General features: G+C 42.7%; 1 protein-coding gene across 3 annotated transcripts in view; it reads right to left on the reverse strand.

Annotated features, from left to right (window-relative positions):
- The window catches only part of KCNIP1 (potassium voltage-gated channel interacting protein 1), a 406,302-nt gene that overhangs the window by 260,523 nt on the left and 127,733 nt on the right, over positions 1-18,046 (reverse strand). Inside the window, exon 1 of one of the 3 annotated variants that reach the window (XM_054079821.1) lies at positions 2,225-2,249. The exons of 1 other annotated variant lie outside the window; for it this stretch is intronic. Coding sequence is in view for 1 of the 2 variants with exons in the window: in XM_009568072.2 (XP_009566367.1) it covers positions 1,756-1,816 (61 nt within the window). In the remaining variant the exon portion in view is untranslated. Of the gene's footprint in view, positions 1-1,755; positions 2,066-2,224; positions 2,250-18,046 lie in introns of those variants that run through there. One more of the 3 variants, XM_009568072.2, reaches the window with a different exon arrangement.

An 18,046-nucleotide genomic window follows, 5' to 3' on the forward strand; every position in this document is an offset into this window, starting at 1 on the left:
TCCAGGTATACAATGATTAAAACATATAAAATTCACTACTGGCTATAAAAATAGTCAGGAAAATCAAAGGAATTTCTTCCAAAGTGCTCTCTGCAACTGGCTGTCCTACTGACCAGCAACACCACATGGATAACACACCAGAGTCAAGAGGAGATAACTCCAGGAACACAAGTTTTGATAAATGCACCTGAACAACCACTACCAGCAGGCATCAACAAGATGGAATCCCACTGTAAATGTTCAAATGTGTGACCAGGTGCTGGATTTTTAGTGCTCGTGAACTCCAATAAAAACCAATTTATTCCATCCGCTAAAGAGCTGAGCCAATCACAAGACAATAAAGTAGTAGAGAATGGAGACATTCAGTGAAAAATTATCTACGTTTACTGGAAGTCTGATCCAGCTCCCATGTTCATGGCAGGTGGATAAGCCACCCCTTGCTGTCCCAGCAGCCATCCTGCTCAGCTCTCTCGTACTTGGTGGTGACCAACCATGACTCTGTCAGCTTCAGGTGTGGCTCAATGCTTAGACAATTAGACAGTTCTGCTTGCACTACAAATAATATCATAGGTAGCCCAGATGATTGTGAGTTTATGGCTACATTATAACAACACAGAAAGGTGAATTGTAAACCACGCGCACACTATAACATAACATTTTACCCTACCAGGTCCACTGCCTGTCTTAGAGCAGGAAAGCAGAATTTTACACTTGCTCACAAACTTATCCTGATGAAATCCCCTGCACAGCCCTTCCCCATTTCTCTTTAGAGTCATGACTTGATGTCTGATATTTCCTAAGGTAGTATTTTCTTTTAAATTGCTAGAAAATCCATACCAACTTTCAAATCAAGAGCATATCTATAAGCTGAGGAACAGATTCAGTGGAAATAGAGACCTGCCCTAGAAATACTGAGACTGTTAAATGCAGAGGTGTTGGCAGGGAATATTCTGAAACAGCAGAAACACTTGACAAAGTTAGAGACTTCCTTTTTGTTTTCTAAACAATCTGTATGGCATGGACATGCCCCAGACAGGGCTTTCAACTTTCTGCTCAGTAGCAGAAATTTTTAAATTAACCCTGAAGGAAATTGAGCACAGCTCAGAGAAACACTCCACAAACCAAACCTCCTGAAAAATCAAATTTCACAGCCAATATTTATGGATTTAAGGAATAAAATCCCTGTGATTGCCACTTGCTTTCTCATTTTTCATGAGCTTCTCCTCCTCCCCTTCTTTATAAAAACATCCTATTTTTTTCCCCTTTTGATAATCTTTATAAAACACTCATCATTAGTAGTGCATACTTGGTGCTGGATCACTGAATATGCAGCACTGCCTCTAACATGACTTTCTGAGAAAGAAACCACAAGGTATTGGGAAGAATTTGCTGTGTATCTACATTTTATTCCCTCCCCAAAGGGCTGACAAAGCATGGGATTTGGGAATAAACAGGTCTTTTCTGCAAGTGCTCTGCATATGGAGCCACTGAGTTTCTCCTCTCGTACATGCCTGTACGAAGGTTTCAAACATTTCAGATGCTTTTCACCCCAAGCCCCTCCACAGCCGCTTCCTTATGCCCACACATTTCTTCTACCACTTCACATCCCACTTGCCTCTGCAAATTATACCTCACATAAGCATCCCTGGGTTACTTGCAAGTGGCATATGTTCATTTTCTCCTCCCTTCCCAATATAAATCTCTCTCCTAACAAATATATTGAAGGGACAGGAAAAAGCAACCAGGAGATCTTACCTTTCGACGGTCTTCTTTGTTTCGTTTGTAGAGAAGAGAACGTACCCATTACAGCACCCATGGCAAAAGCTACTTGTGAGTTTTTGGGGAGGATTTATCTTGGCTGGATTTTTTTTTTCTTTATTCTTCTCACTGCACCCACCCCCCTTCCCTCCACCAGTGAACAAAATCTACGTGAAATGCTCCCAAGAACAAAACAAAACAGAGGAAGTCAAGAGAAGAAAGAAAAGAAGAAAGAAGCAGGGGGAAAAAAAGCAAAGCACTGCAGCTCAGCGTTCAGCAAGCGTTAAGCTTTGAGGATTTTTTTTTTTTTTTAAGTCAACACACATGCACTGACTCACAGCCGGCTGCACTGTTATTATTCAAAACAGCTCCCCATCAAAATTTAAATGCTAGGTAGATTCCCTCAGACCAGAGCTGGCAGCAGATGCATCAAAATATTTACTGGAGCACAGCCACATAAACACACAGGCTAATTCTTCCTCTCGTTCCCTTATGGCTCCAACCAGCAGCCTGGAGGTCTAGCGAGGGAGCAGCGGCGCATCTCTCCCAGTGAATACTGAGCTGGAGTCCTGTAGGCACGCTGAGGAGCTCGGGGGGAGGCCAGGGCGTTGGGCTGCCAACCAATTCGGGATGAATGGAAATCTTCAGAGTGGAAAACGGTAGTGAGGCATCAAAGCCCCAGCTGCACTGTCTGCATACTCCTGCTAATTAAGAGTCTGACAGAAAGGTAGAAGAGGCAATCTCTTACATTCTTCTCAAGCAGGAAAGGCAGTGGGGAAATGAGTAAGTGCAACAAGGCAAAACAGAAAATTACACCACAGTCCTTTCCCTGCGCATCCTTTCACACACACCAGAAGCACGTGCAAAAGAGTTGTTAATAACTTACTCTTCTGCAAAGTAAATACGTGCGCACCCTTTTTAAGGATATTAAATTGACAATCTGTTGAAACAAAATTCTGCAAATGTCAGGTGGCTCAGAGGAGGAAGGACAACTTCCAGCACTTTGTTCCGTTCCTTCCTGTTCCAAAATAACCATTACACACCTTATGTTTTTTCAAAAGGTCAGAGAGCAAGTGCTTTGGTACAGAAGGAGTTAAATATTCCAAGGCAGCCATCAGAACCAGAATTAATTTGCTATTTGCACACAGTGACTGAGATTAAGGCAGCATCTGTGCAAAGAATGTCTGAAGAAACTCTTTCCTGCACCAAAGACCAAAGTACTTCGTCTCAACAGGTTTCCCAGCTTCCCTTTAACTTTGGAGGAAAGATTTCCTCAAACGCAGACCCCAGAGCCCCCAGGATCAGAAGCTGCACCGCATACCGGCGTCCATGGAGGTAAAGCCTCATGCTGCCTTTTCACCATGCTCACACTGCTGCCAGTAATGCTGCCTTTGCATGCACAGGTGTATCAGCATCCCTAGCGTATACCAGCAAAGAGCTTGCAATTAGCTGCTAGCTGTAAAAGGCATTATAAAAAAAAAATGCCTTTTCTCTTTCCTCCCTCTCATTTTACAACTCAAAATACAGCGATTAAACTTCTTCTGAGCAATGGCTGAAGTAAGGTCCTGTTTAGATGCCAAAATCCCGAACGGTTCACAGGCAGGTGCAAAGTGGCTGAAACTTAGGGCACACATTGTTGCCCTTGTCGTTGTGGGGGAAACCTGCCCTGACTTTGGCAACACTCCCTGGCCCTCCAGATTCCTCCTTGAGGCTGGCACGGCCGTGGTCCCACAGCCCCCAGGCTAACGGGTTTCTCCAGCCACGCGAATCTACGTGGCTACAGACTACACTGGTCTCCACAAGACACTGAAAAGCTGTATGAGATTAAGCTCCTTTTTATTTAAATATTTATATTTATTTTATGAATATTTAATTCATGTTTATACATTAAAATATTACATAGACTACAGAGTGCATGCGGAAAACCGCCGCTCTTTGGCGTTTGTGCGCACAACAAAGGCTGGATGGTGACCAGAGGCCACAGGAGATGCCTCCTCATCTATGGCTGCTTCACACCACAGTTGCCAAGATAAAAAACCAGCAGGTGAAGACATTCCAGAATATGTAAGTCCTCATGGAAACATGGAGAAAAGAGAGTTGGTAGGGCTTCTGTTTGGCAGAACGGTTTGAGCTCCTTTACCACCTCTATGATGCTTCACTGCCCTTTTCTGGATGCTAAGTGGTCACTCCTGGATCAAGCCTTTGATGGTGGGCAAGGTCTGAGGTGGCACTGCAGACCCCATGACAGGAGGTCTCAGTGCCATCTAGACTCCCCTACTGCCAACAAGACACCTAAAAGCAACCTGTCACCAGAAGCTGCTACTGTGATGCTGTGCTCCCCGTCCTTCGCTCCCAGGCACAATGATTCCAACAGATCAAAACCAAATTGAGACCTCCTCAATCTAGAGAAAACTGACGCTAGTGGAAGTCAATGAGACGCAGCTCCTGTCACATCATCCACTCAGAAAACCACACCAGTTGACTCATGCATTGGGTAAAACACCTAAGAGCTCTGAAGCGAAAGGCTGCAAAGAACTACATGGATTACGAGAAGATACCACATCAAAAAGCATGTAGAAAGTAGCTGTCTTCAGGATTCCTGCTGACACCAGCTGGATCCCAGCCACAAAAGAAAAACAAGTCCTGGGACAGATTAGGCTGCCCATATGGCGAGATACCCAGAAAGAAGTAATTTAAGAAGATAAAAGTACATCCTTGACGCTGCGCTGGTGTTTACTTGAAACAGTGTGTTGTATGAAGGCGGAGGGCAAATGTGAATATTCTGTTTTCTTTGAGACTTGAAAGAAAAAAAAAAAAAAGATTTATCTTGGCTAGAAACCAGTATCGGCAGATCCCTATGAAATCATAGCGACAATTTGTTACATGCATTTTTGTTTATGTGCCTCAAATATACAAGAATGAGGATGCCTGGAGGAACCTGTGGCCTGGGCAGACAAGCACAGAATCCCACATCACCAGTTCAAAAGCAGCCGCTCCCTCTCACAGCCAAAAATCAAGATCTCAGCGGAGCAGAAGTATCATAAACACTAATGAATCGGGGTATTTTCCACAGCAGGCAGGAATTCTCTTTCCCCAAAGATGTGCATCCAAATTGATCAACCCAAGACATGATACATGAGAGGAACCAAGTGCCGATGGTCACCCTCTGTCCAAGGAACTGAATATTTTTCAAAGTAGTTCCTCTAGAGAGAGGATGAAGGCTGAGCTCTGACCGTGCGGACACCTAAGCCAGCATCCTGGCGGATTGGAGGATCAAAAGTACCTTGGAGAAAGGAGATACTGTTTTGTGTGAAACCTTGACTGCAGCTCCCGGTAGTGATTTGCTGGGCTTCAAAGCCCAGCAGTTTGTCCCAGTGCTGTGAAAAACCCACAGCTGCACATTGTGGGCACAACTTACACACAGTTCTCAAGTGTTTGCCTGACCAGCTGACGGTATGTACTAATTTATGATGCTGTATCATGCCTAAAATCATCCACTTCTTCAAAAAGGTTCACCCAAGAGGTGGCCCGTGTGATCATCCCAGCAGTCACTGCTATGGAAGGCAGAGCCCCGAGGGAAAGGGCCACCAATGCTGCATGCAGGCGATGGGCAGACACACTCCAGCCATACACAAGTACAGCAACAGACAAGAAGCGTTCACTGGGGGATGCCTGTGCCCCAACATACACAGCCAGGGACTCCATGCTGGGTGCCGATCTCCTGAGCTAGCTCGGCAAGGCAGACACGTCCCTGCAGGTCACCACTAGTCCATCATTTGTGTTTGGCAGTGATTAACTCCCATTTCATCCTTTTACCACTACTATCATAATAAGTTTTATCTACTGCCTAACAAAATCATAGAATCGTAGAATAGTTTGGGTTGGAAGGGACCTTGAAGATCATCCAGTTCCAACCCCCTGCCATGGGCAGGGACACCTCCCACTGGCTCAGGCTGCCCAAGGCCCATCCAACCTGGCCTTGAACACCTCCAGGGATGGGCAACTACAACTTCCCTGGGCAACCTGGGCCAGGGCCTCATCACTCTCATAATGAAAAAATCATGACCTAAGACTATTCACTGACCCTCTTCCCAATGTCTTTATGCCGCTTAACTTTATACCACTGCACTTAATAAGAATCTGTGAGACTTCGAAACACCAGAACAAAGTACATGGACACTGGCAGCGATGTTGGTGCTTAATTGAGACAGAAGGTTTGGTCAGAATAATTAGTAAAACATTTTTGACAAAGGCAAATATAGCAGCTTCAGCTAGAGAGACACCAGTTATCTGGTGTTGGTACAGGATGGAAATTTCCTGGGAGCAAAGTCACAGGAACTGGTACAGCTCTGCTACTTGACACAGGATCAGCTCTTATTCCCACTAAAGACAGCAACTAGTATAAAGTAGAGCTGAACCATATTTGTGTTCTATCCATCCTAAACTACCCATGTCTGGTATTTTTGTGGGTACATACAGGAAAGTGGAGGGGGAGGTTCATTTTTTTTTTTTTTATCATGCAGAGACGTGGACTGTTGCCAGGAGAAAACACCCTCCCTAAGCACAGTATCTAGAGACGGAATCTCTGGTTTATGAGCCATCCTCTCCTACAAAGCAAAGCTGGCACCATCGATCTGCAGGACTAGGAAGGGAATGCCTCAGATATACACGGACTTTAGAACTGAGAACATTCGTGAAATATATTTTATTGTAATTTCTGTCTCCTAAAGTGCTGCAATGAGCATCTGCAAAATAGGAAAACAAATAAAAACTGAAAACCACTTGTTTGTCTCAAGCCCTTGTCATTCACACTGTATGTATCAGCTTTGAGTGGTTCCAGGTAAGATTGGCTTTGAAAAGCCTAAATAAATCTGGAAGTGACCAATCCCTTTTCCCTCCTGGGTATTTTAAGAATGGGACTTAGAAAGAAATTCTGGCCAAAACTGCCTATGTGCGTAACACATTTCATTTTTCATATTCCAACAATTAGCACTGGTTTGGGGGGGAAAGCGTTTTACATTTACTCAACAAGGAATGCTTCACTTTAAGGCAGAGGTGACTTTCTGTTTCCCTGAGCAGCTACTGATTTTCTTGAGGCTCATACATAACTCGAATCCTTCCAACAAGTGACTGAGAGCACACAAGTAGCAGTCTGGGAGCTGGGACGACGCCGCATTAGTGCCGATATGGAAATGCCAGAGCTCCTGCTTTCAGCTGCATCCACTCAACTGTAGCCCAGTCAGACGTTCACAACTGGGACTGACCAACACTGGCCCAATTACCACTCAGCGCTCTGGCACAAGACCACCTCCAGCCAGTGACAGCTGGGTGCCCATAGCATCACAAACACTGTTGCTCCTGTGACATCCCTATCTGGTCATAGATTCCTCTGTAAGGGATGGCAGCCAGGGAGGAGCAGGAGACATTAATTTTGCATCGATTTCAGAGGCACTGATGTGGATATGAAGACCCCTTGAAGCTTCCCACAGGCTCTTGCCTTCTCTTACAGCTCTCTCTGATATTTAAAGCAGCTCATGAGATGCCGAGACTGGGCTATCCAAGGGAAAATAAATAAAAATCAAAAGCAAGACGGAAATTTCTCCTTTTCTAAGAGAATGAAATGAGTTTCTGTTGCTTAGCAAATTCTTAACCAGTTGCTGTCCTTAGCTGTCTGTGTCAGAGCATCCTCTGCCAAGCGCTTTGCTGGGGCCTAAGGCAAAGGCTCTGCAGGGGACCTGGTAGGAGCCCTTCTGAGCCGTGACCTGCCCCATCGCAGGAGCCACTGTTTGCTTAGGGGTGAGGACTTACGAAGAGCACATCTACCCTACCATGCCGGGGCACCCCAGGACTCATTCTTCAGGCCATCTTGGTGCTGAGCCTCCAAGCAGCAGCACTCCATACAATTAAGGAAGACCAAGGTGCAAAAGCCCGGTAGGAAATGAATCAAAATTGCTCCAGCTGGACCCCACATTGAAGAGGAAGATATCATCACCACTACATGCATAGAGCTCACAAGCCTCCATAGTGCAGCCTCCCCACCACACCTACAGGACTCTGACTAGAAGAACAAAGGCAAGTACATCATTTCTCTTGCAGCAATAGTCATCGTTTTCCTTTTCTTTATTTCTCTACTATTATTAAAAATTAAAATAATTCTTTGATTAGACTGCTAAGGTTTCAGTTACACTAACCAATACATTTAAGGTGTGTTTCTTTATTGCAAGTGTATATTTTTAACTTATTGAAATTGTCCCAGCTCAAAGCAGAAAGGCAGATAGCTATAAAAGTCCACCCACCAAACACACGTTCAGCCACTGCAAAGACCTACTGGGATAAATTGAAGCAACATGAGACAAATTGCTGAAAACCAGCTTGACCAGAGACAGACCAAGATAAGATGAGGTTTTTTTTCTGATCTGTGTCTGTAAAAAGTATTTGAGAATCTTTGTGGGCCATCATTTGCCTTTCTGTCAATGTAAGGTCATATTGAGTCTTCCTATTCTAGATTTTTATGAAATCAAAATTCACCAAACATGGATTTTCCCCCCCCCCCAGCTTCTTCTATATATTATAATAAACAGGAATGTTTTCAAAGCAATCTTTTTGCTCTCAGTAAGGGCAAGGTAGTAGAACAGTATTAAAAGATTCATTACTGCACCTTTACAGGCCCAAAGCAAGCTTTCATGCTACCTTTGCCAGATCTCAAAGCTAGAGGTCCTCCCTTCCATTTTGACTCAAATACATTTTCATCAAGTGAAAGCCAGTGCATAATAATGTTAAAAAATCGGATGGAATAGGTAAGGCTTAAAGCTTTGAGAACATCCAGATTTTCATGTAAATAAGGCACTGATGATATTAAAACGTGGGAAAGTCACTTGCTTTCCACTCTACAGCAAATACAGCTGTGTGAAACAATATAAATGCAACGGTCACTTAACACCAAACAGGGACCAAAAAGCCAGGCATGGAGCCCTGGGTAATAAGAGCTGTTCCTCCTCTTTACAATCTCAACAGCAGAACTGGCATTTTGCATCCTGCTGTTCAGGACAAGCAGTTAAGCACCCATCTCCTGACACTGAGATCAGATGTCTCTGCTCTGCCATTTCTTCTTGCGAACAGCAAAAGAGATCAGCACTGCAGCATCACATAGGTCCGCATGGACATTCACATCTGTGTACGTAAAGGAAATAAAAAGAAAAAAAGCCGAGGTATTGCTCTGCCGATATGAGGCAGTATAGCAAGAGCTGAAGATGGAACTAAATTGTTGTCTGCTGGTTCTTCTTTGTTATAGTAATAAAACCGGGCAGAACTCCACAGAGGAGACCTAATGTTTGTCCTAAGGATGTTGCATTCAAAACCAGATCAGAGCGCTCGGGAAGGGAATTTTTTACATTTCAAGTGACAACTTCAACGAAACATGAGGTAGATTCTGGTTTATATCTTCTGCAAAAAGAGGGAGAAGATACTGTTTCTACATAAAAACCTGAAAGAAACCTACGCAAAGCTCTCACCCAAAGGGTGGCATGGAGAAAGGACAGAGAGCAGGAAAGAAGGGATGCAGCGGGAGCACCAAGCTAGTCGTCCTGGCACATCACTGCCAGTCAGATGGAGCAAATGATGACGAAGAGGCAGCAGGACACTGTGTTGAATCGCATAAAGGTGACATCGAGAAACTTCAGCTAGGCAAGAGGTGAGGGAGACAGGAGATGATCAGAAAAGACTGACGGCATTGGTGTGCTAAACTGAAAAGGAAGGTGGTGAACAACAGTGATGCAAACCCATCTGGTGAAGGGACAGAGCTGAGTAGAGGCCAGGAAGCAGGAGGAAGAAAGACTGAGCTGCTTTCCAAAACACACGGCTTCAGCAAGGAAATGGTCCATAAAAGGTGGGGGTCAGTGATCGGGAAACAGAAAAGCTGGAAGATTTTCCTAAGAGCATCCATCTGAGAGCAGAATAAGGATGGGAGTCAGTCCTGAAACCAGGCGGCAGAGCCCGAGTGCTCAGAGCAAGAGCATCTGACATGGCCAAGGGAGCCCAGGAGGAACCAAGAACTGCGACCTTTTGTTCTCAGGATGTTGTTGCAGTATTGCCTGATGATGAAAAATCTCAAATTTCAGTAATGAAAACCATCTACTACCCCATGAAATCTGTTTGAGCATTGTGCAAAGTGAATCCTTGCCTTTCAAATTTATAAAATCCATCCATGAGAAACTTCAAGACGGTTTGAAGCAGGAAATGCTGAGGAATATTAGCCTGAACTATGACATCTCAAGTGTGAGAAGCAGGACACCTGCACTGCAGCAACAGCACCAAAAAGAGTTAATGTCCTTTCAAATATAGAATGTGGATGTGAGTGTGATATGTTACAGCATCTTGCACATACAGAATGAGGCATTTAAAGGGAATTTGGCAGCCAGTTGTAACAGAAGATCCCCAAAGTCTTTTGCCTTTGCAGGAAGAGAGACCAGGGCAGAGATGCTGGGGACGTATCAGAGCGTGTCCCCCAAAGCCTGACTGAAACTAGCCTGTGTAAGGGGAATGCCATAACCCTGCTGCCAGGGAGGCGTTTAGTCCCGCTCCCTGTGATGGCACTGACAGCAACAACGGTTTCACTCGGTTGCTCAAAACATCACAAGGAACATCAAGCAGCCAACACCAGGCACCAAGGGTACACGCACAAACCCGAAGCTTAATAAACAACCTTTTAATCTTAATACATAACCATATGGGCCCCACCCACGGCCCCTGTGAACATTACGGAGGCACTATACAGCTACATTAACAGGCTCAGGGTGACATACACTGCAAACAAACACAGGAAATTCTCTCTGGGCATTGTGTCCTGGTCGCACGCATGACGACAAGGACGTGTCTCCCAACAGCTGGGATAGGCAGTACTGGAGCATGGCACGTACGTGCTCCCTCGCTCAAGCACCCAGCGTCAACTCGGCACTGTTTAAACTTACAAGAGAAGTAAGACAGACAGACAGGAATTCAATGGTGTTTTGTTCCCAAAAGCATTAAAGAGAATATGTCAAAACTACATAAAGAACGCGAACAATAAATGTCAATCCAGGTTAACAGCCAGTTTCATTTCTGTCTTGCGATAACGGCCGAAGAAGCCTAACTGAGAAAGAAAAAGGAAATTTTATTTATTCAGTATTTCCATGGATGACTGATAAACTGACTTGAAACAACTGAACAGTCAGTGAGCTTGTTTTAGAGAGGAGAAGAGGATGGAGAAGACATGCAGATGATCTTGGATCTCTCCTTTCCTTTTGCTTTAGTGCACTTCAAAGAAATGTGCCAAAGTAACGATGTATAATTCAGGTCATTGAACAGATGCACTTAACCGCTGGGTAACTAGCATGGATAGTTAACCAGCTATTTTTGTTTCACATTTCATTTCTCACCATAGAGTCTTGTAAAAGAGAACAAGAGCAGCCATTAGACACCCCTAGGTAAGTTCAGCTCATGTCAAGTGAAGTCACGTCAGGCAAAAAATATGCTAAATAAAATGATATTGAGTTTCTACATTTGTGCTGTTTCATTCTGAATGTGCTAGGAATGCACGACAGGCACAGACACCTGCCTGGCCAGGTCCCGCTAGAAGACGCTCTAGAAAAGTCAGAATTTTTAGTTTTATCCTTACTAATGTCATTACCCTTTCACTAAAATGACAGACAATGTTCATTGCATCATTTCCTAACTTTTGAAATAAGCACAACTTTAGTAAAGATTCATAATTTTATGTTTATGTTTGATGCTGCAATTTTTCCTGCTGAAAAAAAAAATATAGGATTATTGTACTAAAGTGTTGGCTGTTTGAAGCTGGATAAAACAATCCATTAAAATGGAGATTAGCTTGGCAAGTTTCATTAAGATAAGACGAGCACCAACACCTCCCAAACTCACAATATCCTGTGCACCAAGCAGCCAGGTTTATGCCTCTCTAAATTCTCCATCCTGCAAACACACATCTGATCCCGTACAACCTCCCTCCAGTAAATTAAGGGTTTAGTTTGCCCCTCAGCATCTTAGCTCAGTCTAGGGTATTGCCTGGGAATATTTTGATTCCTTGTTAATGCATATTGAACTACACTATTTTTGTGCAAAAAGGAGCAGTACCTTTGCTGGGGACTGGACATAAACAGGCTTTGAAGTTAAGATGTGGCACCTACTCTGAATATCCGACTAAGGGCAGACTAAATCCAATATTCTGCTATAGCTACAGCAATCCCAGAAAAAAGCAAGCTTAAGAACAAACGTCAGATGCAAACAGGGCAGTGGTTTACCGATACCACCTATGCAAGCAATCACGGGGAATCATATCGTCCCTATGGAAACCTCAAGGTCTGTGGTGTGAGAAATGATGACAGCCAACAGTTAATACACTAAAGTCATTTACCAAATTAAAACACAGATTAAATCATACCAGAAAGGTCTTACTCCAGTTTACATAAAAAAAAATAAAATTTACAAGTAAAGGTAAATTAAGTGGTATTGAGGATAACTGAGAAAATAGCCTAATACACTACAGTGAAATTGAAACCTCTTTACCAGAGGGCCTACGGGACAAAATACGGGATTTGTTCTTCGGTGTTCACAGAATAAATCATCATTTCAGATAGCTCCCAAGCAGTTAAAAACACTGACATTGTACACTTTCCCTAACTATTTTCAAGACTGATGAAATCATAATGAGACTTAAACCCTTCCTACGTGTCACCAAAGGGAAATGGCAGCCTTTTGGGGAAATAAAGATTATAACATGGCAAAAGTACATAGAACTGCAAAGTTAAGATGTGAAAAATACAACCCTAATACACTTACAATCCAACAAACTTAGATATCTCTGCATTTTGCAGAGTTACCTGTTTTGGAGAATAACTGCAGTGTTCCTGTAACATCTTTTTCTTGGCAGTACTAGCGAGTATTTCCGTCTGTAACTCCATCTTTACTTCGTTTATGTGAGAGAATTCACATTAAGGTCACAGCAGAAGAAAAATGCTTCCAATAAAAGGGATATATTCCATTGTTATAGTGCTGACTGGTTGACAGAATTATTATTACAATTACACAATCACTTCATTCTTGATACTGAAGTGCTCCCCAAATCATATCATCTGTGACTGTTCTTTTCAGATTTGTCCAATACACCAAGCCAGACAGTCCATGGAGTTATTAACTAATTAAAAATACTCATTTCAAGATGTACCACAGGTAGGGTGGAGAGAGCTCTGACACAAGCTGCAGCGCTATTTCCATTGCTGGCAGCGCTCCGCTGGGTGCAACCACCCCAACTAAAATGAATGAAGTCACAAGCAGATATTCACATCAGAATGTCTGTATTATTTTTCATTAGTCCAGTAAAGGGTATCTTCAGAACTGATGGAACATATCACCTTTAAAACGCTTGACTAAAATCCCATTTCTCTTGGCCACAGAAGGGCTGGCAGGGCAGCAGTGCCCATGCTGCGCTCCCAGGGCCAAACCCTCAGCCAGAGTAAAAGGTCGGGGAACTGTGCCAGTTCAGGAAGCCAGACTGATTTCACACGTACAAAGAAGTCATTCCTGTGTTCCCACACCTCATGCATTGCCACACAACAGATATATATGGACAAAAGAAAGAATTTATTTACAGAATAAAATATCGTAAGCAAATACAATTTCTCTCGTCTATTGGGCACTTTTCACACATGCAGAAAATTGTACTGTTATTTTTGCCTTTTCCCCACCTCTAGCAGCATCCAGAGCATGACTTCCAGCAGCTTAAGAAGTTGACTCATACTAGATTAGTGTAAGTAGTATATATGACTCTTATTTATTGCAGGAGGTTCATTTCAACACATACAGGCTACACACACACCAAGAGCGAGCACCAATCTCTGTGCAAAGCAAGCACCTACAGCAGCAACACACTATGAGCCAGCTGGTGTCTGAGCTCTTTGGTGTCCTTGGAGCCAGTGTTTCATTCCTATGCTGGACAATGAGCACGTCATTAATGTTCCTGTAAATCCCTTCCTCAGTAAAGCCCTGCTGCCAGGGTAGGAATTTCTGCATCTCTGCAGAGTAGCAAGGTGGAACCGAGTATGCCTTTCAGTGGAAGAAAAGCTACACAAACCTCTGCCACGACACAGTGCAGGTTACACAGCTAGACTGCTACAGCACTGGTAATTTTCTCATGAAGCTGATTAATAACTTCTCATCAGGCACAGATCAGTAAATTCCAGTCAGCCCTTCGTTTTCATTCCAGGTCCCCTCCATTTGGCTTGTGCAGAAGACTTATTCCTTACTTTAGTTTAATTCTTGCCAAAGGAAAGACAGCAAAAAAATTAATAGCAAGCTTATAGGAAACAAATCTTCAGCAATCCTCTTCTGTCAGCTATGAAGATTTCGTCAATACTTTATTAATCTATTAGGAAAAAGCTCTGGCATAAACCAGCCATGAGGAATCTAAAGGATGAAGGCTGGGTGCTGGGCTGGGGAGCGTCACTAGTAGGTTAATCTATGAAAGAGGGCAAAGAGAAACACACAGATGTTGGCTTTAAATGAAATATGCAAAGCCCTAACTGGACAAACAGCTGAAAGTACTATGCAAGAGGTTATTTTCCAAACAACATTCAGAATGCAGTACCATTTTAAAAAATTAAATACATATTATTATCTCTCCTTAATGAGTCTAGATGAGAAACTAACATTTGTCTGTCCTTCCACATGGAAAGATAAGAAAAGTTCCAAACTCAGCACCAGAAAAAAATGGAAATAGAGATCCACTGCTTCAGATCTTAGTGGAGTCACTGGCTTCATTGCTATGAGATACAGCAGTAAAAAATAGTAAAATAAAGTCATTCTTTGTTCCTGCTGTGAATATCAGAGCACTCCAGGAAAATAAATCCACGACTCACCTACCCACTGATAATAAAACACCTACTGGGATGCACTGACCTTTCCTAGCCTCCCAGTATGGGGGTAGAAATCTAAACAAAGCAGTGTCCTGTCATAACTAGGAATTATTTCCAACGACAGGGAAAGGGAAGAAAAAAAAAAAAGGAAGGAAAAAAACCCCTGTTGCACCAGGGCTGACCCAGTTCTACCCGACTGAATTTCAGGAATAGGCACAATGACAATTTCATAAACTTCTGACATTTGAACAAGCGTTACACAAAAGATGAGTGTATTCTACATTTTTTTTTTTTTTGCATGAATCTCCAACATCCGCTCAAAGCAAACGTTTGTGGATAACCAAATGATCTCCTGAGCCTTCTAGTAATCCTCCTCCTTGCTGCCATTTATATGAAGATTCATCTCTCAAACTGAAATATCAATTATACTTTCTCAAAAACTTAAGACATACCTAAACACGCATTTAACCATTGTTCTAGAAATTGGATATAGAAAAAAAACCACATACATGCACAGCGGCAAGTTTACCGTAGTAAAGAATGTTGCTGCATAGATGCAACAACCTGGCAATGAACATATAGGTCTGCTTACCCATTTACACACGCCCAGTGCCGCATAACGTACATCCAAGGTGTTAGTCCCTGGTTGAAAATACTCTAAGGAGCTGTATGCAACTTTAAGTTGAATTAAAAGTTTAACCTAACTAGTCCATGATCTGAATAATGTATAGATCCCAAGAACAGTTCCTTCAGCCCTGAACTACTATAGAAGAAGTGCTTGTGTCAGGGCTAAGCCTGACTTATTGCTCAAGTTCCCCATTTGAAACAAGAGCCAAGTCCAAAGGGGGTTTTCCACTCATCTCTACTTTGCATATCAGCTCAGTGGGAAAGGGGTTATAAAGCTACAACACAATATATTTTACAACAGAAGAAAAAAAATATAAATAAGTAATGAAAATCATTCCTCAGTTTCTTTTTTTTTTTCCCCCCCCTCCATGTTGGCAAATAAAGAAAACCTTTCTGGCTGCAAATCCATGCTGGTTAGAGAACTGACACACTGTAAATCTAAACGCTGGAGCTTATGTTCTCATTGTTATATAGCCATTCAAAAGCAATTTCTTTGTTGTTTGTTTTTATTACAAATATTTGTTAAAATTATTTTTCAAACCTTCCTGTCACAAGCAAAAAAAGCTGTGCCTAGAATTTAAATTATGGCACTCAACAATCTTACTTATGCTAATTGGTGCTAAATATATTAACAAGGCATGAATTAGCATAACGTAAGCATTCGCACATGAATATGACCGGTCCAGACAGAAGCAAGAGACATCAGCAGCAACACATGCACTTGAAATTGTTCCCCGAGTACACCTAATTCGATATTAATAACATTTAAAAAGGGATGCAATATATTAAATGTGCTGTGCCATATCATAGATAAACCTGAAAAAGAGCTCTCTGCTTTGGTGACGAGCAGAAAATTCTGCACTGAATGAAGTTACAGAAATTCAAAGGCAGTGATGGCAGAAATACCACTGAGAAAGGCTGTTTTCCACAGAGCTTTTGTCATCCCTGCAAGATCCTGACCATAGCTCAGAAGTGGGGAAAGGAAGGTGCACAGCTCTAAAAAGCTAAAGAAAACATTATAAGCAGCAAATTTGAAACAATGTTAGATAAATTCCACTTATGAACTGATGCCTCTGTATTTCACATGCACCAATACTAAAACTTTCCTCCTTTACTAATCAGCATCCAACTATCTGACACTCCCTCTCTATCCTGTGCTCAACCCTGAGGGCCAGTCTAACGCTAACGTTCGTATTCCTGGTATTTACTATGCCTCAGTTACACTCTGTGTTCATCATCAGACAGCTAAAAACTGGAATTCAACAAGTACCAGAAGACAACTGGAAGCAGGAGCAGGGGGCTGAGCCGCAGGGCACCACACAGGAGGATGAGCAGGATAAACAAAATATCCGACAGATTAGTTAAAGCCAGTTTTTCCATTAGTTTCTCACAATCAGACATGCCCAGAACTGGTAGCAGCACATTAATGCAGAATTAGGGTGGGGAAGAGGAAGCATGCATGGGGAATGAAATAAATAAAGAAACAGGAGAAGAGGATTAAAAATCTTCCATTTTTGAAATCGGTTGATCCTTGGCCCACTTGATTAAGCATCAGTTCACAAAGGTTGTCTTCCTCCAACACTCGGAGGCACCACAGGCTCATTACAGTTTGTCCAGTGTGATTTCCCCAAGCCATTTTCTCCTCTCCTTGTGGCAAGTTTCTATCTTCCTCGTGTCTGACCTCTGACTTCCCAGGTGAGCCCTGAGGCTGGGAAGTCATCAAATTGCTCCAAGAAATGTCTGCTGCTTCTGTCAATAAGCTGCTTCGTGAAGCCCTGCTGAATTTTTCTGTGACCTCTTGCTCCTTTTGTGCCTGAAAAATTTTGGTTCTTTAACTTTTCCTGCAATCTTCTTTTCTCCCTTCAGCTCTGCGTTGCTGTCCTCTCCTGCATTGTGCTAGTGCTTTTCTTTGATCTTCTGATCCTTCGTTTGTAATTACATCTGATGTCTCCACTCTCCCAAACCTTTCTGAAGCTCTTTTGGGAGGTTGAATTTTCTTCACGGTTCAAAAAACAATAGAGAGATCAGTAAGCGACCCTTTTAAACGCGTGGTTACTGAACTAAAAGGTATAAGTGCAGTTTTGGAGTAGAAACTTGAATATATTCTCTATTGAATGACACTACCCTTTTCATGTTTATTGCAATTCTGTGCACCTAGGAAAGCTCTCGGCTGGTGCTTCTGAAGTCAAGGAATTACTGATAAGTACCTCTTGAAAGTAGACAAAGTACAGAACTAACGGGATTAAAATAAATAAATCTGGTTTTCCAGTATCAATATGGACACAAAAGATATGGCAATTTAATTTTTGGTAGCTTAATTTTAGGCCTACTATGTGTTAAGAAAATGCCACATAACTATATTTTTTTTGAACTAGTGCTTTTATTAAGCAAGAAAGATGTCAGTATCTGGAGCAAACTGGTTTGAGAAAGTGACTGTTTGAAGGATGTGCTAAAGAGACTGTCTCGATGCAATAACTTAGCACTAAGTCATGGGAGTGGAAGCTTTATCTCAGTGATAGAGGGCTGAAAAGATTTAAAACTTTTTCCAAATCCCAAATCAGTCGTCTTTTTTTTTTTTTTTCTAACACTGATTTAGTAAAGCAGGGAATTTTCCAGTAAGACTAATTCTCCGCACCATCCCTGCAACTGCAGCCACCCTTCCAGAACTGCTCCGAGAGCCCCTTCAGCTGCACCCACCAGCTCAGGTGCCCAGGCTTCGGCATGCCCCGCCTTGGGACTGCTCTTGAGGAAAAAGA

Source organism: Cuculus canorus, chromosome 14, assembly GCF_017976375.1.
Source record: "Cuculus canorus isolate bCucCan1 chromosome 14, bCucCan1.pri, whole genome shotgun sequence".
In the NCBI taxonomy this organism is placed as follows: Eukaryota; Metazoa; Chordata; class Aves; order Cuculiformes; family Cuculidae; genus Cuculus; species Cuculus canorus.